At 38.5% G+C, this 26652-nt stretch overlaps 2 protein-coding genes across 4 annotated transcripts in view; one reads left to right on the top strand and one right to left on the bottom strand.

The window, feature by feature from the left end:
• Nucleotides 1–3794: 3794 nt before the first annotated feature.
• The window catches only part of XPOT (exportin for tRNA), a 154307-nt gene continuing 131449 nt past the window's right edge, over nucleotides 3795–26652 (bottom strand). For all 3 annotated transcript variants that reach the window (XM_043888153.1, XM_043888163.1, XM_043888148.1), the window contains 9 exons: nucleotides 24842–25080; nucleotides 23643–23928; nucleotides 22202–22391; nucleotides 15012–15128; nucleotides 14457–14572; nucleotides 13701–13748; nucleotides 9167–9238; nucleotides 6800–6856; nucleotides 3795–4430 (listed from right to left, as the gene is read on the bottom strand). In XM_043888153.1, coding sequence (XP_043744088.1) covers nucleotides 4404–4430; nucleotides 6800–6856; nucleotides 9167–9238; nucleotides 13701–13748; nucleotides 14457–14572; nucleotides 15012–15128; nucleotides 22202–22391; nucleotides 23643–23928; nucleotides 24842–25080 — 1152 coding nt within the window. In that variant the 3' untranslated portion in view covers nucleotides 3795–4403. The remainder of the gene's footprint in view (nucleotides 4431–6799; nucleotides 6857–9166; nucleotides 9239–13700; nucleotides 13749–14456; nucleotides 14573–15011; nucleotides 15129–22201; nucleotides 22392–23642; nucleotides 23929–24841; nucleotides 25081–26652) is intronic.
• On the top strand, nucleotides 15297–15937 carry LOC122684204 (stathmin). Its single transcript, XM_043888201.1, has one exon. It carries the CDS (start codon nucleotides 15385–15387, stop codon nucleotides 15832–15834), a length of 450 nt encoding a protein of 149 aa, XP_043744136.1. The 5' UTR covers nucleotides 15297–15384; the 3' UTR covers nucleotides 15835–15937.

Below are 26652 nucleotides of genomic sequence, written 5' to 3' on the forward strand. Positions count from 1 at the left end.
CGCGTGCGCACTCCCGCCGGACCGGCCTGGGCCTCAGCCTCCGCCGCCGAGGCTGCTCGCACGGCTGGGTCCGCGATTTTCTGTGACGAAGAGCCAGGAGGCTGGGTGGGTGTCTGAGTCCGACCCAGTCCACATCCACCCCCTGTCTCCCGCTTACTCTGAGGGTAAAGCCGGAGAGCCCTGCGCGGTGAGCGCAAGAATTCAGATTCCCACGCGGCAAATTCTGCCGCGTCCCCCAGTGCAGCGATAGTGGGGCAGACAGATAGGGACCGATGATTACAAACATAATAATCACAGATGTGCAGAATACTGACACGTGCGGGGCCATCGCTGCAGGGATAGAGTCGTACGTATTTTAAAGACCACGTTGGCTGCAGGGGAGCCAGATTATCGAATGTAAACAAGCTCATTTAATTCCCGCTCTTTAGATGGTATTTTGGGCTTCCCTGGTGGCTCAGATGGTAAAGGGTCTACCTGCAACGCGGGAGACGCAGGTTCGATCCCTGGATCTGGAAGATCCCCTAGAGAAGGAGATGGCAACCCACTCCAGTACTCTTGCTTTGGAAAATGACAATATTGGAGAATCTAGGGACTAAAGTCACGTGCCCTGCAATATTTGTGCCTCTGAGAGTTCAAGCAGCTATCCCCTAGAGATCCCTCTGGCCCACTGACAACACTGCAGCCTTTCTCAGCTAGAGGCTAAAGAGACTTCTGCTGCTGAGGGATAAATTCCGGAGGGAAGGAGGAGGAAGGCGGGAGTCCTTCCCAGGTGAGAACTACAGGAGCAAGGGGTGAAAGAAGGAAACTGTGGCAGAGTGGTTTAAGAGCAGAGGCTCTCGAATGGAGCTGACCCGGATTGCAGTCCCAGCGCTTTTTCCTAAATGCTGACGTGCTGCGGTTCATGGGGTTGCAGAGTCGGACACGACTGAGCAACTAAAATGAGCTGACTTTAGACAATTTGTTTTTTAACCTAAGCCTGTTTTTTAGGGCTTCCCCGGTAGCTCAGAAGGTAAAGAGTCTCCCTGAAATGCGGCACACCTGGGTTCGATCCCTGGGTGGGGAAGACCCCCTGGAGGAGGAAATGGCACCACACTCCAGTATTCTTGGCTGGGAAAATCCCATGGACAGAAGAACCTGTCTGGTTACAGTCCATGGAGTCGCAGAGTCGGACACGACTCAGCAACTAACACTTAAGTCCTTAAGCGTGTTTTTATCATGTCATAGGTACAAAACAGAGATAACAAAAGTCCACTATAATGTTTGTTACAAAGGAATTTACATTATTAAATCATTAAACAATGTTTAATGATGGAATCATTCTAACAAAGTCTATTCACTGCTTACAATTCCCACTAATTTTAGTTCACCCCTATCTAATGCCAAGAAGGCGGCCTTGAGTCAAAGTTCCTTACAATAGTATAACCTACATCTCAAAGCTGAATGGGAGAAAATGTGATTAGCTGAAGGCCTTGATTCAAAATGTTTACTGCATTACGTGAGGAACGCTGAAATACTTTTTCTGGAAGATCAAGCCGTTTATGAAGCATTTAATGTGTTTAAGATTTAAGTAAACTGTTAGGCCCAGAACTATACCAGGCCTCATAAAACTTGTAATTCCTTAGTTAAGACATACAAATCCCCGTCTTTTTGCCTCAGTGAGGCTTTGTTAAGGTGAGATTCACCCTTGAGACAATTATTGGGGTGTTTGCTTTTGGAGACTGTTATACAATACAGGTAAGGCAATTTATGATGAAACAGTTTCCTAATTGCTATGGCACCCCCTAAGTGAAGTGCTCTAGACAACTTCAAGCAAGGAAGGTGTGAAATATTACAGGATTAGATAACATGAAGTTTTAATCTCTATTATAGATTCTTAATGCCCCTGTTTTGATTTCTCTTAGCTCTGAACACTTGTGAATCTTCCGAAGGGTTTTAAAGAGCCAGGAAGGAAGGAGGTGTCACCTTCACACATATGGAATAAACAGTACAGTAACAATGGCTATTGGGGGCTTCCCAGGTGGCTCAGTGGTAAAGAGCCTGCCTGCCAGGCAGGAGACGGGTTCGATCCCTAGGTCAGGAAGATTCTCTGGAAAAGGAAATGGCCACCCACTCCAGTATTCTTGCCTGGAATATCCCATGGACAGAGAAGCCTAGCAGGTTACAAAAAGAGTATATAAAATAGCATGGGGCACAAGAGTCAGACACCACCTAGTAACTAAACAATAGTTATTATCAATAAGCAGATGCTGCAGTAAGCTTTTCTCATGTTTAACATACTTAATTCTTAGTTATAATGTAGTTACCATTATCCCCCCCATTTTACAGATGGGTAAACTGGGGCAGAGAGAACTTACCTAACTCGTCAAAGGTTCTAAAACCAATTACTGGCATAACTGCTATCTGAACCTACTGAATCTGGATCCCGAGCCTGTCTAAGCTCTTAACTATTATGCTATGCAATTCAGTATACTCTGAACAATCAGTTCAAAGATCATTGGAATATATGCAATGATCTCTCCCACTGTACAGGGGAACTTGTCAAAGGAACAATAGCTCTCACTCATCTATTTTTAAAATCATTTTTACTGAAGTAGTCATCCCTTAGTATCCACAGGGGATTGGCTCCAGGACCTCCCCCCCAATACCAAAATCCTTGGATGCTCATTTCTTATATAAAATAGCACAGTATTTGCATATAATCCATGCACATCCTCTCACATACTTTAAATGATTTCTAGAATACTTACAATACCTAATACAATGTAAACACTATATAAATAGTTCTCAAGTACAGCAAATTCAAGTTTTGCTTTCTGAAACCTTCTGGAAATTGTTTTTTCCAAGTATTTCTGATCTAAGGTTGTGGAACCTGCACATACAGAGGGCTGACTGTATAATATACATCTCATTGATCTCTTTTTACAATTAACCGTTAACTTTGTTTAGCACCTTTATTCTATGATGTTAGGAAAATGTTTAAAATCATTTCTGAAATTAACCCCAGGAGAATATTTATATAAAATTCAGGATACAATTTTAGGAAATTTAGAAAACCATTGAAGCCCATCCATGAAACCTCTAGGGACCACATGGGCCAAAGGTTAAAAAAACCCTTAGCCACCCTAAAACCCTACTTAGAAGTTTGGAATTTAAACTTAAATGATGACTATAGTAATTCTGCTGCTCAATTTTGTCCATCCTTTCTTAATTTTCCAATAGTACTACTGGTCTTATCATCTTGGTTTCTTGCATGAAAGTGAAAGTGTTAGTCGCTCAGTTGTGTCTGACTCCTTGTAGCCCGCCAGGCTCCTCTGTCCATGGAATTCTCCAGGCAAGAATACTGGAGTGGGTAGCAACTCCCTTCTCCAGGGGATCTTCCCGACCCAGGGATTGAACCCAGGTCTCCCAAACTGCAGGCAGATTCTTTCCTGTCTGAGCCACCAGGGAAGGTTTCTTGCATAGTTATGAATAAAAATGGGGCAAGGCAGGGGAACTAAACCGGCAGCTACTACTTACAAGCATTGTAAATACACAGGTATATTGTACCCTAAGTAAATCCAGTTAAGAGGGAAAATATTAGATTTTTAATTCTATCAACATATGCACACAGGCTTTTTGTAGTGCACTTGAAAAAAGATTCTAAATTGTTTAATAGAACAAAGTAGGATATACTCTTTTAGGAGTGCAATTAAATCATCCAGACACTCATACAGTATGTGCAGTCCCTTAAATGGAAAATCAGGAGAGATGGAAAAATAAGGCTCAAGTATTTAAAATAACTCCAAAAGACTTGATATATTTCACTATGTAAAATTTATTTGTTTTTTTATAAAAAATGTATAACACCAGCACCTACTCTTCAATCAGTTAATTTATGAAACCATTCTGTTTTGTAGAATACACATTGGCATTGAAACAGTTTAAGGAAATGTAATAGCTATCTACAAAAAGTTAATTTTGATTTTCCCCCCCACTTTTTTATGAGTATGCACACATAAATGAAACAGTTTATGAGTCTGCACACATAAAACAAAAATTTAAATTTTCAAACATTTTATATTCAGTAATGAAAAAGAAGTACACTGCTTTCTTGCTATGGTCTTTATAAAGGACTTAAAAGTTTCAAGTTAAAAAAAAAAGGTACTAGAATAACTCTGCTGTATCTTACAACAGCATTTTTATATAGAACGATTTAATCGGCATGCAACTTCTCTATGTTGTCACATGCCTGTAATTTAGGGAAAATTACACCCATTTTACAGAAAAAAATCCCAATACATATACTGCAATAAGCTCAAAGCAATGTTAAAAAGACCAGTGTGAACGGCACACAAAAAATTGTTTCTTTATAAATTATTAACTGGAATTCCTGATCATGACGTAGGCACGGGGAGATCTAGTCCTCAGGGCTTTGCTCTCTGGAAGAACACCTGTAAATAAAGTATTAGTTCAATTAGTACTGATGCCAGATGATTATCACCTTTTACCTGAGGAAGGGCTCCATGTTACTGGGTGCTAGCCAGTCTTCTAAAACATTTCATATACTCCATAAATCCACACATAATACAAGACAAAAACTTTCTCTTCTGGACAACTTGGCAAAGTCTAGAGATAACTAATGTTGCCATTACTCAGCTGGGAAACTAGTGAAAGTGTGGTGCTACCTCCAGTGCTGTGAGAGCCAAGCAGCGAGAGGGAAACACGCTCTGGACCACGGTTTGCTGACTGGCACTACTGCCAAAGTCAGTGCCAGGAAATTAAACTTTGAGGAAGAAACAAGTCAAAGCTAAAGACAGCAGGCGTTATCCCTTAACTATTTATTTCTTTGATTATAAAAAAATACTTCCAATTTAACATCTAAGACTATGAATGTGTAGGCTAGAGGCTGTGCTAAGCACTGGCTCATTATTACTCCCTTCTGTAGTTGGGTTCCTGTTAAGTAAGCACCAGAAAGAGTAAATAGAAGGCAGTAAACTCATTATGGATAAGGACCACGTTCGTCATCATACCTCTAACACCGAGCAGGTCAGACATTCACGTAACAGTTATTAACTATTTATTGACTAAGTGGAGAGAAAAGAAGCATCACTATATAAGCAAAAGATAGCCTTATATAGAGGCCATGATTAAGATTAGCCTTGAAGAATGGGTAGAATTCCTAAAGGAGAAGAGTGCTAACAAGAGTGAATATTTGAAGAACAGCAGGAATAGTAAGGGATATTCCTGCAAGAGAAAACAAAAAGGTAGCCTGAGCTCAGAAGCTGGAAAAAAAAAAGCACCTAAATGCCAAATTAAAGAATATGTTACTGTTTAGTCAACAGTTAAAGCATATGAAGATCATGAAGAAGAGGAATGAATTTCAGAAAACTGTTCAATATTTTCCAATGGATCAGCTTGGATAGAACAAGGGAAGGGAAATCAGAGTGAGAACAGAAGCCTACACCAGAGTGGGAGCAGGGGAGACAGAAAACAACTGAGACAGCGAGGAGGAGACAATCAACAAGATCTAAGGATTAATCAGACAGGAACAGAGGAGGCTCAAAAGAAGGAACTTCATTTTTTTTTCCAACTAGAAGAATAACGCCATAGAGAAGCTGCGCTTGGGAGGAAGACTTTATAAATGCTGTTGGGATGAGTATACTTGGAGCACAAGCCTCCTATAATGTACCTAGACCTGCTGGAACAGATACCTCTAACAGAGAGTTACAATTTATTTTTAGTCCTTTAATCCAGTGTGATGATCAGTTACTTAACAGAGGTTACTTTCACAGGTACTTTGCTTTTATGGGGAATTGGGAAAGGGGAGGGTTCCCAATGATAACTCTCTTCTCACAAACTCTTTGGTCAGTTTAAGCTGACAAACTATTACTAGGGGAAAAACTGGCAAGGGAAGATGGTAGAACCAAAGTTGAAGGATAGCACACAGCGACATCCCTTGACTTGAATGCCTTTGGCAAAAGGACCAGGGAGCCATTAAGTTACTTATCACTAAGAAATTTAGCACATGCTTTACCCTGAAATTTGTTGAAGATAATTAAAAAAGTAAAGAACAGTTCCTCAAGCTGTCACACTATAACTTTAATTCCGGACCATGAGCTCCTTGTGGGCAGGGAAAGTCACTCATACCAGTGTCTGCAGCAGTTAGGAGAGTATGTGTCACGTAACAAGGCAGTCAGAGTACTGACTGAGTGACTAGCTGGGTGAGCGCAAGACAGCTGTTTCATGGACTTAACTGTAAAAATGAATACCAAGTAAATACTTGGAGGTTGGTTTGGTTAATTCAGTGGTTTTATGAATGTAAAAAGAGCCTTACTGGCCAAATCTGAGGATTCTACTTTTTGTCCATTTTGCAAATTCAAAAGTTTCAAGATAGCATATAACCAAGTAACTCATACTTGTGTTTTTTTTAGTTCCTTACTTTCAACTCTATATGGGCAGCTGTTCTTAAATATTACTTGTTCTCCCAATTCTCTAGTTCCTATTTAGTTACATCACAAAACTGTAAAAGGAAATGAGATTTTCCTATCACCATGGTCAGGCATATACAATTCAGTGTGCTTATCTAACTTCCTTTAACCTTTTGTAGGAGCTCAGCTGAAAGGGCCTTCACATAAAACTGAAGTGTAGTAATAGCTATTGATTGTGGATTCTTAGAAGCAGGTTTTAGAGCAGAGATTCCCAAATATGTAACTATATAACTGCTGGTCAAACTACAGTATGACACAGTATGCTGCAGTATGTACTGGCTCTGAAACATCCCCTAATTGTATGAAGATACGTACATTTTCCAAATACCTACCTTTAAGTAGTTTTTAAAAACTTTAGCATCAGGCTGCTGAAGGGCTTGACAAAACTCCTGAGGGGCCAGGAGGGGAGGAGAGGTAAAAGAATGAGTCATTTGTATTAAACTCATCAAAATTCAAAACCACAATATTCTTTTAAAATTGTGATAATAAAATCATAAAACTGACCATCTTAACCACATATACAGCACAGCACTGCTAACTATATGCACTGTCATGCACCAGATCTCAAGAATTTTTCATCTTGCAAAACTAAAACTCCACACCCATTGAACAAATCCCCGTTCCCCCTTCCTCGCCAGCCCCCACCCCCTGGCCACCAACATTCTACCTTCTGTTTCTAAGAGTTTGACCACTTCAGATACTTCATTTAAGTGGAATAATGTGGTATCTGTTTTTGTGATTGGCTTATTTCATTTAGCGTAGTGTCCTCAAGGTTATCCATGTTGTAGCATACGACAAAATTTCCCTTTTTGTTTTAAAGGCTGAACCATATCCGTTCTATGTATACAGCACACTTGTCTTATCCATTCACCCGTCAACAGACATTCAGGTTGCTTCACACCTCCAGTATTCATATTATAATTTATCAAAATTAACCTGAACAGTTCCTTACCAAAAAGGTTATATGACATTTCCAAAGGTAATGCTTTTCAGCCAGGCTGTTTTTACTCTAGAGAACACAGCTGTTCTGGGGCAGACTGACTCTTGCCTCAGAAGGGCGAGTGGGACAGAGATTACATGGTTATAGCTGCTCTCATCTAGCAAAAGGGTAACTGTGAGGAGCCAGAGCAAATGAGAAAGAGAAAATTCTCTCCAATAGAGCTGTGCAAGAGGCGCAGTCAGATGGCATACGAGAAAAGGAAAACTGGGAATCATTATCTTTTACAAGCAAATTATTAGACAGAAATATATATATATATATATATATAGCGCTTCGTTTAGGAATCTAGGAAACTATTTGAGCTATTCAAAATTGAATGGTATACTTCTGTTTCTGATGCATTAAGATCATAAGTAATTAGTAACATAGTTTTTATAAAATATTAATTTACTTATCTAACAAATGGTAAGTGAGAAAATTAATATCCAAGTTAAAGATATGTCATAAAACTAGAGATCATAAATTCATTAAAAATGAATTTTGTGAGCACTCTTATGTGAGGTCTATCTTTCACTCCGTTTTTCCAGTGCCTCTTACAAACAGCATTATAAAATACTATTGATGAAGAAACAATCCTTAGAATCTACACAAGAGATCCTAACTCGAGTTTCAATCGGGACTCTGATAGCTCGTTAGAACTATGTGCTACTGCACAAGAGGTCTGGATAACTAGATGCTCAGAAAACAACTGAATGCCATCATAAAAATGATGTGCCACTTACCTCAAAATATGATTTCAAATTCACAAGCTAAGCACAGGTGAGCTTGGCCTGTGTAAAATTAACCACCGGACACAAACTTTCAGACCACGCATTTGTATGCCACAGTCCCCTCTGGCAGACTGGGGGAGCCTATTAGACCACTTTCAGAATGTTTTAAAAAATACTCTTAAAATACATGGGGTTACAAAGGAAACTAATGATAATGAATTATGCTTATGAAATATATTTGTGATGTGTGGCAGAATAAGACTTACTGACTTAGATAACAAGGTCTAGTGGCTATTTCAAGATCTCTGGAACAATGTAATGTGATATAAAAATATCTGTGATTCCTATAAGTGACAAAATCACAGGCAATGTGAATACTACTATGATCTGTTACCTACACAATGGTAGGAAGTTAGATTTGTTAGACTGAAAAAAAAAAAAAAAAAGTTTTTTTTTCCCATTCAATTTCACAGGCCCTCTGATGTTTGGACTTTGGCTATCCTATGTGTATTAAGTCAAGGTGAATGTAATAGTTCTGGCTTTCTTTTTTCTTTTAAAGCCTCTTTATTGATTTTGCTACAATAATGATTATGTTTTGGTCTTTTGGCCAAGAGGTATGTGGGATCCTAGCTCCCTGACCAGGGATGGAACCTGTACCCCCTGCACCGGAAGGTGAAGCCTTAATCGCTGGACCACCAGGGAACTTCCAGGTGTGGCTTTCTCCAGTCAAAATTTAAACTGAATTACAGTGGCTCAGTGGTAAAGAATCCACCTGCCAAGCAGGAGATGCAGGTTCAATCCCTGAGTTGGGAAGATCCCTTGGAGAAGGAAATGGCAACCCACTCCAGTATTCTTGCTTGGGAAATCCCATGGAGAGGAGCCTTTGGGCTCCAATCCATGGGATCACAAAGAATCGGACATGACTTAGGGACTAAACAACAACTTCTTTAATTAAGATTAAGAGGAAAATCTGCTACAACAGCTCTTACCTGAATTATCTCTGGAGCTACTTGCAAGGAAGGCAGGTATTCCTGTTGAAGATACTGAACACATTCTGGGCCCTGAAAATTAAATTGGAACAATATATGAATACTTAAAATACAATATGGTATTGTGATTAAGAACACAGATTCTAAAGCCAGACTGCTTTGAAGCCTGGCTCTGGCTAACTTCTAGTAACTTGGGTAGGTTACTTAATCTCCCTGAGCTTCAGTTTCTGAAAAAATGGAGTTATTGTGAGGACTGGAAGAGTTAACAAACATAAAGCTGCTAAAATAACACTTAGCACTCAGGACACATTAACATGCAGTGTTATGCAGTGCTAACAGCTAAACAAATATTCTTCTAAATGCAGAAGATCACAAAACCAGAGTCTGGCTCACAGGACTGAAAAAGAAAGCAAAGAGGGGTGCTCCTGTTCAGTCTACCAGAGTGGACCACAGGCATGCTGGGGGAAGCCTGTGGGTAGTGCCAGGATGATTAACATCTTTAGAAATGAAAATATCAGCAAGAAAGAACAAAATGCTATATAGGAGATAATAGCAATAAAAGCACACCTCCGTCTTCCTATTCAATAAACTAGGAAACAGGAATTTAGTAGCCAGGTGAGAAAACTAAGACACAGGAAGATAGGGTGATTTGTCCAGTTTGCTGTTAATTAAGTCTGTACTATATACTAAATGCCAAAGCCTTTGACTGTGTGGATCACAATAAACTGTGGAAAATTCTGAAAGAGATGGGAATACCAGACCACCTGACCTGCCTCTTGAGAAACCTACATGCAGGTCAGGAAGCAACAGTTAGAACCAGACATGGAACAACAGACTGGTTCCAAGTAGGAAAAAGGAGTACGTCAAGGCTGTATATTGTCACCCTGCTTATTTAACTTACATGCAGAGTACATCATGAGAAACGCTGGGCTGGAAGAAGCACAAGCTGGAATCAAGATTGCTGGGAGAAATATCAATAACTTCAGATATGCAGATGATACCACCCTTATGGCAGAAAGTGAAGAGGAACTAAAAAGCCTCTTGATGAAAGTGAAAGAGAAGAGTGAAAAAGTTGGCTTAAAGCTCAACATTCAGAAAACTAAGATCATGGCATCTGGTCCCATCACTTCATGGCAGATAGATGGAGAAACAGTGGAAACAGTGTCAGACTTTATTTTTTTGGGCTCCAAAATCATTGCAGATGGTGACTGCAGCCAGGAAACTAAAAGATGCTTACTCCTTGGAAGGAAAGTTATGACCAACCTAGACAGCATATTAAAAAGCAGAGACATTACTTTGCCAACAAAGTTCCGTCTAGTCAAGGCTATGGTTTTTCCAGTGGTCATGTATGGATGTGAGAGTTGGACAGTAAAGAAAGCTGAGCGCCGAAAAATTGATGCTTCTGAAGTGTGGTGTTGGAGAAGACTCTTGAGAGTCCCTTGGACTGCAAGGAGATCCAACCAGTCCATCCTGAAGGAGATCAGTCCTGAGTGCTCATTGGAAGGACTGATGCTGAAGCTGAAACTCCAATACTTTGGCCACCTAATGCAAAGAGTTGACTCATTTGAAAAGACCCTGATGCTGGAAGCGATTGGGGACAGGAGGAGAATGGGACGACAGAGGATGAGATGGCTGGATGGCATCACTGACTCGATGGACATGAGTCTGAGTAAACTCTGGGAGTTGGTGATGGACAGGAGGCCTGGCGTGCTGCGATTCATGGGGTCGCAAAGAGCTGGACACGACTGAGCGACTGAACTGAACTGAAATACTAAATAAAGAGCAGGTCATTTGATATCTTAAACCGTTGTCCTTCATTGCCAACTGCTAGTACTTCTAGATGCAAAAACTTTCGTAATAATTATCTGGCTTTTAAGGGTAAACTTGGTAGAGGGAAGGGAGAAGAGTTCCACAAACTTACTCCTAATCCCACCCCTTCTCAACACCTACAAAGGAACTGAGGACACAGTTTGAAAACGGTTTTCTTACAGCACTCTGTTGCTGAGACAATGGCCTCAACCAAATACAATAAATCCAATACTGAGAAAACAAACAAACAAAATCCCTGCTAATTTCATCTTTAAACTTGAATCTAACTTAAATGCTTTAATATGTTTAGGACTCCAATCTAGTGCAACCGAAAGGATGCTATCAAAACAAAAGCAATCCAACTCTCCTCAATGTACTTCTCCCTGCATTAATATCTGGATTTCCTGTTCTGCTCCTGAATCAGAGGCTTTCTTTATGTTTCCTTATCTACGTTGACTCCTGACCCACTAGCCCAATCAATCCAGGTCACAATTTAATGATCCTTCTAAGGAAACTTGTTCCTGAGAGGAGATAATACTGTACTGTTTGTGCAAGTTTCTCCTATCAGTTCTCCTTTCCTTCTCACTTCTTTATTCTACTCTTCTCCGTGTACTAACTGCCCATTCACTGCTCATCATTGCATATTGCTCCACTGCTATCACTTAAAAATGGAGTATAGTTTTGTTTTTGTTTTTTTTAATGAGGAAACGTAAACTTTGACCTCAAGAGGAGATCAGTCAGGTAAATAAATGAGAAAATAGAAAAATGAAGTAAATAATTTTCAAATATTATGTTCCACTTGATTCAATTCTGTGTGTGTCTAAATAACAACTCTGAGGACAAGATAAACACTTCTGAATTGTAAATATCATTCTTACTGTTATTCCTCATTCTCCTTGACTCTCTAGCATCGAACAATGTTAACCAGTCTTCTCTTTCATGACTCTATTCCCCTAACTTTTTTCTTTTTTACTTTACAACATTGTACTGGTTTTGCCATACATTGACTTGAATCCGCCATGGGTGTACATGTGTTCCCCATCCTGAACCCCCCTCCCAACTCCCCCCCATTCCCCTAACTTTCACACCTTTGGTCTTACTTCTAGCTTTCTGCTGACTCTTGCTTTAGCCAAAGTTCTTTCTGTCCTGGTCTTAGAAACTCTCATTCATTCCTACTACTCCATCTTAACAAACTACAACCTGAGAACTCCAAAACCAGTATTTAGTTCTAACTGCTTTTGACCCAAGTTTCTAAGTGCTCTGTGTACATTTTTTCTACCTAGCTATTCTAAATTACAATCACTGCCTACTGACTTCCAACTTCTCACATGTAACACATGCCTAGTCTCAATTAGGTTTTTAGCTATTCTACCCCTATGCTTTAGTTAAACAGAATAACATTATTTTCTACTAAGTCTACACTACAACACCTCATCTGTCTTCCTACACCTGCCACAGTATTTTTGCCCAGAGTGTCAGCTCCTCCTGGTCAGTCTAATGAATCCACATTTGCTTCACAGTCTATATAAAAATAGAAAAACACTCCCTCTTTTGGTATTGACTTATATACTGCCTGGGCAGATCTGCTCATTCATCCTTAGTCCCACCATGTTACACTGAATACAAATGAATTAATTTACTATACCTCCATTAAAGTACTTACTTAACACATCCAATTGAGTTTTTAAGTATTGGTCTCCCTAATTCTAAGTGAAAGTTGCTTAGTTGTGTCTTGACTCTCTGCGACCTCATGGATAGCCCATGGAATTCTCCAGGCCAGAATACTGGAGTGAGTAGCTGTTCCCTTCTCCAGGGGATCTTCCCAACCCAGGGATTGAACCCAGGTCTCCCACATTGCAGGCGGATTCTTTACCAGCTGAGCTACCAGGGAAGCCCAATTCTAAGCTCCACATATGTTGGGGCAGTTTTTATTCATGTTTATACAGGACCTTTGCAGCCCCAAAACACATAGCCCTTCCTCCCTAGCACATTATAGGTGTAGAGAAAATGCTGGATTGAAAACCCTTCAAGCCTCTCTTGGAATCAAAAATTCAAGTTCAGACGAGGGAGCAGGATGTACGGAGACTCTGAACAAAATCTCACGTGTTTATTTTGGGTGGTTGAGGGAAGTTCCTGTTCACTAGATGACTTCGGCTATGTGGGACTGCTAGTCCTGTGCTGGCATCCTGGCTTTGAGAAGTCGGAGGTAGAAATTTTTGTTTTTTTTAAAAAAAAAAAGGACCTGATTTTCAAATGCTGGCATTCAATTCACTAGTTAAAAACACTATATAAAGCAAACAACACACCAGCTAGATTCAGCCCAGAATCACTTATGATTTATACAAATTGTTAGGTTAACAAGGGGACTACAAACTTCTGAAGTAGTGAAGTGCTCTAACCAACCTGTAACACTAAGAAGTTGGACAAATCTGCCAAGAACCTACCAGGTAGTGAAACCTGGGATTCTGAAATTCTGGTTAAAATGTTTCTTATTGTTTGTCAAATGAAACAAATATACATTTTAACTTTCTGGTTATCCCAAATGTGAAAGACAATAAAGAATACTATTACTTTCGTTCAACCCCGCCCTCACATCCAAGACAGTCGAAAGTGAAGTTAATCAATTTTCATAAAGACAGTTTTCAAGAACAAGACATACTCAATTAAAACTATAAAAAATAAACATGCAACCTGAAAGTAAGGGGGCAGAAAGTACAAAGCTTACCCGTTTGAGATGAATTGTTTTCAGTGTCACCGCACACTCAGATAAAGCCTATGAAAAGCAAGTTTAAGAAATTTAATATAGTCAATTCTTAAATACTGATCCTACATTTCTTTCCCTCGCCACTGTTCATTAACATTTACTGCCAAAGAAAAGATGGAGAAAGGAATGCTAACAGACAGGCAAAAGGAACAAATGGGTAGACAGAAAAATACAAAAATGCTGTCTTAATGTAGTGCATTATAATTAAGAAATCAAGCTTTTACTTGGTCCTAGGGAAATGACTAAAGGGCAACTGCTTGACATTAAGCATTCTAAAGATGAGATTTGGGGAAACTATCAAATGAGGAAGAGAAAGTTACTCTCTTAGTGATTAAGAAAGAAAGGAAAAAAACAAAAAAACAACATTAAGCACAAGTTTTAGAAGAAAGAAGTGGCAGGAAACTAGTCAATCAAACTTTAAAGAATGTTTGCATCATGTACACTTTCAGAGTCCTAGAAAAAGTCCTGGTTATTAAAACTGGAGGAGCTAGATTTTATATAGTCAACTTTAATACCAAGATTTAGTAAGAATTCACAAAAGGTCCAAAAGGTATCATCATGTTTTAAAAAAAAATTTAAGCTAATATTCTAATTTGAAATTATTATTATTTTTTAAAGGCACTGAAATCTAATATAATCAGCCTGGCATTAAGGAAGAAATTGTGAGTTAGAACACATGAGATCTAAGAAGGTCTAAAGAGATTCCTAGGTGCTTACCAATACTGTTTGTGCATCTGCCAGGTCAAAGGTTTGTTTTAAAGGTGCTAGGAAACATGCGGGGACAATGTGCTTATAAACAAAATCAGCAAATCCCACTGGTCCATCTTTACCTCCTGTTAAGAAAATTCAAATTTTCATCTTGTATAATAATGAAGTCATTTAATTTATCACCAGTGAAAATCAACTCCCAGCTCCTGTCTATGTTAGGACTAGGATCCCATTTCATCTCTCTTGTCTTAGGAAACAGGCTGGGGAATGAAGAACTTTTTTAAAAAATTATATTTATTTTTGACTGTGCTGGGTCTTCGTTGCTGTGTGGGCTTTTCTCTAGCGAGGCACGGGCTCTAGGGCACGCAGGCTTCAGCAGTTGCAGCTCCCGGGCTCTTGAGCACAGGCTCAATAGTTGTGATGTACGGGCTTATCTGCTCCAAGGCAGGTGGGATCTTCCTGGATCAGGGATCAAACCTGTGTCTCCTGCATTGGCAGGCGGATTCTTCTACCACTGTGACACCAGGGGAAGCCCCAAGATTTTTTAAAAAAGAATTATCTTACCCCAGAGTTCTACCAACTTGGAAAGGATAATAAAACATGTTTTCTGAGCAATGGGATCTGGATATTCAACTGCTCCTTGAATAACAGTAACCAGCACTCGTTCTACATTCTCTGCACCTGAAGAGAAAAACCTGAGTTCAATCTGAAAAAGAACTAGAAAGGCAATCTGAAGTTCTGATTTCATATACAGTAACAAGACAAAAACATTTACAGGGTTGATAAGAGCTCTCAATTTTTATTATCCTGGCTCCTAAATTTTAAGTATAAAACACTGAAAAATTGAGAGTGTGGCCAGGCGGCTCGGACTGAGCAGGGTTTTCCTTGCCAGTGAATCGTGTAGAGTACACTGCCAGTCTCTTGTCTTCTCTTCACCATGGCTTCTTCTGATATCCAGGTGAAGGAACTGGAGAAGCGTGCCTCAGGCCAGGCTTTTGAGCTGATTCTCAGCCCTCGATCAAAAGAATCTGTCCCAGAATTTCCCCTTTCCCCTCCTAAGAAGAAGGATCTTTCCCTGGAGGAAATTCAGAAGAAATTAGAAGCTGCAGAAGAAAGACGCAAGTCCCATGAAGCTGAGGTCTTGAAGCAGCTTGCTGAGAAAAGGGAGCACGAGAAAGAAGTGCTTCAGAAAGCGATAGAGGAGAACAACAACTTCAGTAAAATGGCGGAAGAGAAGCTGACCCACAAGATGGAAGCCAACAAAGAGAATCGGGAGGCACAAATGGCTGCCAAACTGGAGCGTTTGCGAGAGAAGGACAAGCACATTGAAGAAGTGCGGAAGAACAAAGAATCCAAAGACCCTGCTGATGAGACTGAAGCCGACTAATTTGATCTGAGAACTGACTTTCTCCCCCTCCCCTTCCTAAATATCCAAAGACTGTACTGGCCAGTGTCATTTTACTTTTGCCCTCCTGACAAATATTCTAGAAGTTGATGTAGGACTGTATAGGTAGATCCAGACGGTATGATGTTGTTCTAGGGGGTAAAGGGGAGAAACGAAAAGTGTTTTACTCTTTTTCTAAAGTGTTGAAGTCTTTCTAATGTAGCTATTTTTCTTGTTGCATCTTTTCTACCTCAGTACACCTGGTGTGCTGGGTTAATGGCTAGTACTGTATTGGCTCCATGAAAACATGTCTGTGAAAAGAGTATGTAGTGGCTTCTTTCAAATTGTTAGATGCTGAATATCTGTCCACTTTTAAATCCCAATTCTGTCCCGATCTTACAGACGCTACTGTACTTGAATGGTTAATAAAGCTGCACAGTGCTGAAAAAAAAAAAAAAAAAAACACTGAAAAATTACTATTCCCTCATTATCCTGCCCTCTGGATTTCCATATAGCAAAATTAACTATGTGGACCCCTGCAGTCCATTTTTAATAGCTTACTGACCAGAGACTATTCAATATTCAGTTACATAACTAATTGCAGGCCACAAGCATTAAATTTCTGCAAAAGCCCCCCAGACACTAATGTGTTAATTAAAAAAAAAACAATGTGGCCAGTAAGATTCAATTCTGGCAAGAAGCCATCACAGTAGTATACTATAAAGGAATCAACTAATATAGCTTTAGGCAAACAAAGAACATTCTCTAGAATAAAATACATACTAGAATATACAACCAAGCCACAGTAAATATAAAAGGATAGACATTATTTCAAGTATCTTTTCTGACCACAATTGCATGAAACTAGAGATCAACCACAGAAAGAAAAATGAAAAAAAAAAAACTATGTGGAAATGAAACAACATGCTACTAAAAAACCAATGGGTCAGTGAGGAAATCAAAGAAGAAAAAAGAAAAAATAATACCAAAGCAAGTGATAATGAAAAACAACCATATAAAAAATCTACAGGATGCAGCAAAAGCAGTCTTAAGACAGAAGTTCATAGTGATATAGGCCTTCCTCAAAAAAACAAGAGAGATCTCAAACAATGTAACATACCACCTAAAAGAATTAGAAAAAGAACAAACAAATCCTGAAGTCAACAGAAGGAAGGAAATAAATATCAGAGAGAAGACACAGATTAGAGACCAAAAAAAATAGAAAAAGGCAATAAAAGCAAGAGATGGTTTTTTGGAAGGGATAAACAAAATCAACAAACCTGTAGCCAGTGTCATCAAGAAGGAAAAGGACTCAAATAAACAAAATAAAAAATGAAAAAGAAATAACCAGCACTGCAGAAATTAAAAAAAAAAAAATTATAATACTACAGTTATATGGCAACAAAATGGACAACCTAGAAGAAATGGAAAAATTTCTAGAGACATACAGCCTACCAAATCCGAATCAAGAAGAAACAGGTAACTTCAACAGACTGATCATTAGAGATGAAATAGAATCTGTCTTGAAAAAAAAAAACTCCCTGCAATAAAAGCCCAGGACCATTCAGCTTCACTGGGGAATTCTACCAAACAGACAAAGAACTTACACCTATCTTTCTTAAACTCTTACAAAAGACTGAACAGGGAACACCACCAACGTCATTCTATGAAGCCATCATCACCCTGATACCCAAACCAGACAAAACACTACAAAAAAAGAAAATCATAGGCTGGTATCTTTGATGAATATAGATGCAAAAATCTTCAACAAAATATTAGCAAACTGAAGCCAATAACACATAAAAAGGATTACACTCCATGATCAAGTAGGATTTATTTCAGGGTCACAAGGATGGTTCAATATATGCAAATCAATCAATATGACATTACCACCCCAACAAAAGAAAAGACAAAAACCACATAATTATCTCAGTAGATTCAGAAAAAGCATCTGGTAAAATCAACATCCCTTCATGATAAAAACTCTTACCAAAGTGAGTAGTACAGAGGGAGTATATCTCAACATAATAAAAGCCATTTATAACAAACCCACAGTGAATTTAATACTCAATGGTGAAAAGCCAAAAACCTTCCTGCTCTATTTTGGAACAAGAGAACAATGTTCACTCTTACCACTTCTAGTCAATATAGTACTGGAAGTCTCAGCCACAGCAATTAGACAAAAAAAAAGAAATAAAAGGTGGTTTCCACACTGGAAAGGAAGAGGTAAAACTGTCATTATAGGCTAATGACATGATATTCTATATTGAAAACCCTAAGGACTCCACAAAAAAATATATTAGAATAAATGAGTTCAGCAAGGTAGCAGGATACAAGTCTAATAGATAGAAATCTGTTGCATTTCTTTAATAATGAAATATCACAAAAAGCAAAAAAAATCACATTTGAGATTGTGTCAAAAAAACAAAACAAAACAACAACCAATAAATAAACCTATCAAGGAGGTGAAAGATCCATATGCTGAGAACTATAAAAAACTGATAACAGAAATTGAAGATGATTCAAAGAAATGGAAGATATCCCATGTTTTTGGTTTGGAAGAATATTGTTAGAATGGCCATACTACCCAAAGTCACCTATGGATTTAATACAATTCCTATCAAATTACCCATGGCATTTTTTAAAGAATTAGAAGAAATAATCCTAAAATTTATGTGGAGCCATAAAAGACCCAGAACTGCCAAAGCAATCCTGAGCAAAAAGAACAAAGCTGGAGGCACAGCCCTCCCAGACTTCCAACAACACTAAAAAGTTATTGTAGTAAGAACAGCATGATAATGGCACAAAAAGGAACACACAGATCAATGAAACAAAACAGAAGCCAAAAAAAAAACACCAAAACCACAAACACCTACAGTTAATTAATCTTCTACAAAGGCACGATTATATAATGGAAAAGACAGTCTCTTTGGTAAGTGGCATTGAGAAAGCTAGACAGCCACTTGTTAATTAATCAAGTTAGAACATTCGCTCATGCTGTATACAAAAGTAAACTCATAAAGACCTAACTATCAGATATGACACCATCAGACTAGAAGAGAATGTAAGTAAACCTTCTCTGACATAAATCACAGCAACATTTTCTTAGGTCAGCCTCCCAAAGCAAAAGAAATAAAAGCAAAAATAAATGGAACCTAAACAAACTTATCGGCATTTGCACAGCAAAGTAAATCATAAATGAAATGACAAGACTGGAAGAAAATATTTGCAAATTATGAGATTGATGCGGGCTTAAATCCAAAATATGCAAACAGTTCATACTACTCAATAACAAAAAAATAAACAACCCCATCAAAAACTGGGCAGAAAACCTAAATAGACATTTCTTCAAAGACAAACAGATGGCCAAGAAGCACATTAAAAAGATGTTAATCATTGCTAATTATTAGAGAAATGCAAATCAAAACTACAATGAGGTTATCGCCTCACAGAATGGCCATCATCAAAAAGTCTCCAAATAATAAAGGCTGGAGAGCGTATGGAGAAAAGGTAGCTCTTCCACGCTGACGGTGGCAATGTACACGGTGCAGCCAGCATGGCGAACGGCACGGAGGTTCTTGGAAAACTACACGTGGAACCACCGTGTAATCCAGCAATCCCACTCCTGGGCACATACCCAGAAGAGATGGAGACCCTAATTTGAAAAGAAACGCACCCAACATGTTCACAGCAGCACTATTTACAAAAGCCCAAACCTGGAAGCAACCTAAATGTCCACCGAAAGATGAATGGATAGAGAAGATGTAGGTTACATACACAAGGGGTATACTCAGTCATCAAAAGCAGTGGAATATTTCAATCTGCAGCAACATGGATGAACCTAGAGATCATACTACTAAGTGAAGTGAGTCAGACAGAGAAAGACAAGTATTATATGATACCATTTATATATGGAGTCTAAAACATGACACAAATGAGCTTATTTACAAAAAAGAAACAAGACTCATAGACATAAAAAATTTATGGTTACCAAAGGGGAAGTGGGGAGGAATAAATTATAGGTATGAGATTAACCTCTAAAGACTAGAGATCTCTTAAAGAAAATTAGAGATACCAAGGGAACATTTCATGCAAAAATGGGCACAATAAAAAACAGAAATGGTATGGACCTAACAGAAGCAGAAGATATTGAGAAGAGGTGGCAAGAATACACAGGAGAACTATACAAAAAAGATCTTCATGACCCAGATAACCATGATGGTGTGATTACTGGACTAGATCCAGGCATCCTGGAATGTGGAGTCAAGTAGACCTTAGGAAGCATCACTAAGAACAAAGCTAGTGGAGGTGATGGAATTCCAGTTGAACTACTTCAAATCCTAAAAGATGATGTTGTAAAAGTACTGCACTCAATATGCCAGCAAATTTGGAAAACTCAGCAGTGGCCACAGGACTGGAAAAGGTCAGCTTTCATTCCAATCCCAAAGAAAGGCAGTGCCAAAGAATGTTCAAACTACCGCACAATTGCACTCATCTCACACGCTAGCAAAGTAATGTTCAAAATTCTCCAAACCAGGCTTCAACAGTATGTGAACTGTGAACTTCCAGATGTTCAAGCTGGATTTAGAAAAGGCAGAGGAACCAGAGATCAAATTACCAACATCCGTTCAATCATCAAAAAAGCAAGAGAGTTCCAGAAAAACATCTACTTCTGCTTTACTGACTATGCCAAAGCCTTTGACTGTGTGGACCACAACAAACTCTGGAAAATTCTGAAACAGATGGAAATACCAGACCACCTGACCTGCCTCCTGAGAAATCTGTATGCAGTGGCTCAGAGGGTAAAGCATCTGCTTGCAACGTAGGAGACCTGGGTTCAATGCCTGGGTCGGGAAGATCCCTTGGAGAAGGAAATGGTAACCAACTCCAGTACTCTTGCCTGGAAAATCCCACAGACGGAGGAGCCTGGTAGGCTACAGTCCATGGGGTTGCAAAGAGTTGGACACAACTGAGCAACTTCACTTTCATTTTTAAGAAGCAACAGTTAGAACTGGACATGGAACAACACACTGGTTCCAAATCGGGAAAGGAGTATGTCAAGAATGTATACTGTTACCCTGCTTATTAAACTTATATGCATGAGTACATCATGAGAAAAGCTGGGCTGGATGAAGCACAAGCTGGAATCAAGACTGCCGGGAGAAATATCAGTAACCTCAGATATGCAGATGACACCACCCTTATGGCAGAAAGTGAAGAAGAACTAAAAAGCCTCTTGATGAGAGTGAAAGAGACGAGTGAGAAAGTTAGCTTAAAACTCAACATTCAGAAAACTAAGATCATGGCATCCGGTCCCATTACTTCATGGCAAGCAGATGGGGAAACAATGGAAACAGCGGCCGACTTTATTTTTTTGGGCTCCAAAATCACTGCAGATGGTGACTGCAGCCATGAAATTAAAAGATGCTTGCTCCCTGGAAGAATAGCTATGACCAACCTAGACAGCATATTAAAAAGCACAGACATTACTTTGCCAACAAAGGTCTGTCTAGTCAAAGATACGGTTTTTCCAGTGGTCATGTATGGATGTGAGTGTTGGACTACAAAGAAAGCTGAGTGCTGAAGAATTGATGCTTTTGAACTGTGGTGCTGGAGAAGACTCTTGAGAGTCCCTTGGACTGCAAGGAGATCCAACCAGTCCATCCTAAAGGAGAACAGTAATGAATATTCATTGGAAGGACTGATGATAAAGCTGAAACTCCAATACTTTGGCCACCTGATTCGAAGAACGGACTTAGTTGTAAAGACCCTGAAGCTCGGAAAGATTGAAGGCAGGAGGAGAAGGGGACGACAGAGGATGAGATGGTTAGATGGCATCACCGACTCAATGAACATGAGTGTGAGCAAGCTCCAGGAGTTGGTGATGGACAGGGAAGGCTGGCCGTGCTGCAGTCCATAGGGTCGGACACTAATGACCAACTGAAATGAACTGATGAGATTAACAGATACACAATAGTATGTATGAAACAGATAACCAACAAGGACCTACCATATAGAATAAGAAACTAGATTCATTATCTTATAATAACCTATAATGGAAATTAATCTGAAAAAGGATATGTATAAATGTGTATAACTGAATCACTTGGCTGTGTATCTGAAGCTCACACATTGCTCGTCAACTTAAAGAAAAAGGAACATTGCTTTAGGAAAACAGGAACTGAATACAAATTAATTTTAAGGGCGCTGAAGTGAAAGTGATTGCCACTCTGATAATAATAAACTGTCATCCTTGTGGCCAACATACAACTACTTGAAAAGTTCAGTTTTTACTTCAACGAGCTCTTGCTCATACAGATGCAGAACTGCGACAAATAACAGACAACTTAGGCACTGCATGCATCCCCACCTTGATTTGCTATGACTTCACTCATTCCACTGCCTGTGACTGTTTGCAGGAAAGCAAAGTAACTCCTCCGCAACATCTGCTTCTCTAAAGCAGCAGATTGGTCATTTTCTTCTGCTGGTCGGAGCAAAACTTCAAAAATTGCATGAAGAAGAGGCATGAACATCTGTTGTAAAAATGGGGATACCTGTATCTGAAGAGAGGAAACAACTATTACTATCTGAGAAATAAGAAAATTACTAATATAAAATTTAGGAAAAACATGTTTTACATAAAGCCTTTTTCCACAGTTTCTATATTTAGAATACATATTTATATAATTCAGCTAGCAAATATCAATATTAAGACAAAAATCTACATAGCATATACAGTATTGAAAGCCTCAAAAATCATTAAATTCAAACCATTTCCTACAATTCAAGATTCAGGTTCAAGTAACATGGAATCAAACATATTCCACAATCAAATATTGTCAAGGAATATTTTCAAATTTAAATTCTCAATAAATGAATTCTACTGCTAAATTAGGGCTTCCCTGATAGCTCAGTTGGTAAAGAATCCACCTGCAATGCAGGAGACGCTGGGTTCGATTCCCGGGTTGGGAAGATCCGTTGGAGAAGGGATAGGCTACCCACTCCAGTATTCTTGGGCTTCCCTTGTGGGGGCTCAGCTGGCAAAGAATCCGCCTGCAATTCGCGAGACCTAGGTTCTCTCCCTGGGTTGGGAAGACCCCCTGGAGAAGGGAAAGGCTACCCACTCCAGTATTCTGGCCTGGAGAATTCCATGGGTCGCAAAGAGTTGGACACGACTGAGTGACTTTAACTGCTAAATTAAAAATGAATTTATGATTGAACTCTGTGAAGGCTTTATATGGCTTTAAGCAAATTCCTTAACTTCTCAGTTAAGTGTCTTAGTTTCTTCATCTACAGAAGAACAATACTTAACTTCCAGGGTTGTTACAAAGATCAAATGAATGTGTAAGAAAATGCTCAGAACAGATTTTGAACACAGAAAACACTATGTTAAGTGTTAGCCAATTTCATTAGCCAGCTTATGCTTTGCTTAAATTTCCTTGTACATAAAACTGACATTGAATTACTTTTAAACTACTTGGATACCAAATTACAGTGCTTTGAACTTATTCATTAAACATTTAGTATCCAGTGCTGTTTCATTTGCTTTTCTAAAACACTAAACTAATAGTTTTCTTCTGCTGCATAGAACAGAAAAGATCTGTTCTTATTAAATATCTATCGATCATGCCCTGAGTGTCAGGGAGTGTTGTAGACACTAGGATGATAAAAATGATCCATGCCCTCAGATAACTCGTACTTTAAAAAAAAAAGTCAAATGCTAAAATACACCTAAAGAGAAACACATCTAATCTTGCGGTCTCCTGACCGTACCGTCAGGACGCTCTCCGCCCTCTGAAGGCATGTGGTACCTTAAATTTGGCTGTGATCTGGTTGATAAGAGGGATGAATTCCTGGAGGTCTTTTGCTTCACAGTCTTTGAGCATGTGTTCTGAAGCGGATGGAATGAAGGGAAGGACTTCTTCCTCCAGGCAAATAATCATGCGATGAAGGAAAGTGCGGACTCCACTTCTGAGAACATCCTTTTGTAAGGGACAGCTGAGAGCTGGCAGGAACGTCTGTAAACAGTCCAGGTAAACTTCCGAGCAGCCACACTGCTTCACGGTCTGCTTGTTGCTGAAAGCTTTGCTGGTTCGACTATATAAACAATTATCAGGTAACTGGTTTTAAGTTTATTCTTCAGGTGTTTTATGGAGTAATAAACAACAATGCACAACAAATTACAAAACCAACAAAACAAAGCAGCCAAGTCTTTACTTTCCATGTCACAGTTATGTCCACTTTTAGCTAATGGTTGCTTCCAGTTACCATTCCAGAAAGGGCCCAAGTTAAATGAATGAAATGCAATTGATACAATCACTCAAGTGTGAGTCCACCTAAACGTTTGCTAAAATCCTGCTGAGAATATATGCAGTAAAGAGAAAAAAAAAATCTACTTACTATGAATATGCTATACTACACAAACTGTAAACCACCAATTTATATTAGAAAACAATCTTAGAATTGAGTTATTTATACACTATCTCTAACATAAGCTTTTGCATCGAAGTCTTCTGTAGAGCAATTTCTCTAAGTGCTTCTAATTAAAAATCACTGTAACTTTCATGCTGTTATTGTTTACCAATAAAGAAGTATGTGTAGAGAGAAAAACAACAGCTTGGGTGGTTGGGACCCAATGCAACAACTAAGAAGAAGCCTCAGCACCTTCTCTTTAAGATTCCATAACAGATCCCTGATGTCATTGGTATACATACTTAAGCAAATCTCCTTAAATACATTCTCAGCTTAAACCAGAGAAATCAGAGAAGTTAGGGATTTAGAAAGATGTCAAGTTGAAATGCAGAATGTTACGAGATCTATTCCCTTCTTCAGCTAAACCTCCTAATTTAAAGAATTTAGAAAAGAAATGTTTACACAATTCTCTGGACAATCCAGTTTTGGAAACACAACACACAAGCCCAATTCTAGAAAAATCTAAGCAAATGATTCTGTACACATTGAGAAAATCACTTTGCCAATTTAAATGCCAATCTTCACCAATCACACTCACCTAGCAAATCCAACAGCATGGTTGAGACAGTCTGCTAGAGATGCCTGCCTTTCTTCGTCCTGTGCCAGCATCAATTTTTCTAACAGAATTTTAAACTTCTCCATGAGTGGAGTCAACAGATTCCTCATTAATGCCTGCTTCCGCTCTGCTGGATACTCACTGTTAACAATTAGCACTCCAGCTGTCTCATAGATAAATAATTGATCGTCGCTGCTCAACAAGGACTGGTAACCATTCTCCTAAAATGAAATTTAGTCTTATTGAAGTTTTTCTTTGTTCAGTTCCTCCCATTTAAAAGTAAAAGAGGGACAGAAGATGTAATCTATCCCATCAACTCATTAATAAAAAGAAGATTGAGTACTTATAAATAAACTGAATTAGAAGTCAAAAGATGATGGGTCTATTGAGACGACTTTGTAAATGGTCATGTAATGTAATAATCAGTTTTCTAACTTGTTTTACTTTTATTATAAAATTTATCTGTTATTAGGAGGCTAAAAGTCAGTTATTCAAAGTCTTTGAAGGTTAAGACAAAGGCCACACAATTAATATTTTGAAGTGTTTAAGATTTAAATAACAAATGCCACATAATAAACACATACACAAGTTGTTACTTTTGCAAGTTTGAAAATAAGACTGCAAATAAAAAAAAAAAAAGAAAATAAGACTGCAAATAAAAAGAAAAGATCTTATTCAAGTGTAAGCAAACATCCATCCATACATTGAGCCATTTTATTAATGAGTTTTGTTATTTTTCACCTTTATGCAATCTGAGAGACCAGGGGGAAGGGGAAAGTATCAGAGGCCCTTCTACATCTAACACCAAAACTCCTTGTTAAGAAATTATTTACAAGCCTAGTCTTAAAACAGATAAATTGTGATGGCCTTATTATATATACACACACACACACACACACACACACACACACACACACACACATAAAAGAAACTTCTATCTTTTAAAAGAGAACGTCCTTATTTAGAAGTAACTAAAACACTTATTAACCAACGCTATCTAGGAGTTGTGACACTATCACAACTGATAGTTGTGACATTACACACTATCTAACAATCTAACAATCACTGCTCTAGGAGCTGAGATCACAAAGTTAAAGTTGCTAGATAAATACAAGGTACTTATACCACTACTAAGCAGTCAACATTCAGTAGAAGCACTGTGAATCAAGTCTTTTTACACCCTAAAAAAAGGTTACAGGTATAGTACAAGTTCTTGTTTCTATGTGCAATAAGAAAAACAAAAAATTTCCAATATCCATAAATATGGCATGGCTAAATACGGCTCTGTGAAAGTCTTTTAATATATATATTTCTTTAGTATGTAGGCAAATTTAACCATATAATTCACTAGTAACCTTTCATGCAATGAAATTAAATAACCCATATACTCTAAAAGTTGATATTTATTTTAAAAAACAAAATATTTTATGTTTAACATTTTTCAAGTGTGGCTCCATTAATAACTCTCATCAAAATGAAAAAAAAAGTCAATGTCAGTAGTTTGCTGGCTTTGCCAGTATTTTACACAAAAACAGGTATCAGTCAAAATGTGCTTTGCTTACAAGGTATCTTTTAAAAATTACTTAAATTAAAAAAAAAAATTAAAAAAAAATAAAAATTACTTAAATCTTTCTAGTGAAATAAACAACCAAGATATTCAGATCAAGCAGCGTTTAAATTCTTTTTACCTCAAGCCAGAAGTTTAACAAAAAAATTTCAGTCTGCTAGTAGCAGTCACTGGGAATGGCTCGTGTGATCACAGTACTAAACAGAGAATAATTTTGAAACTGAAA

The sequence above is a fragment of the Cervus elaphus genome, chromosome 3 (genome assembly GCF_910594005.1).
Source record: "Cervus elaphus chromosome 3, mCerEla1.1, whole genome shotgun sequence".
NCBI classification, from domain to species: domain Eukaryota; kingdom Metazoa; phylum Chordata; class Mammalia; order Artiodactyla; family Cervidae; genus Cervus; species Cervus elaphus.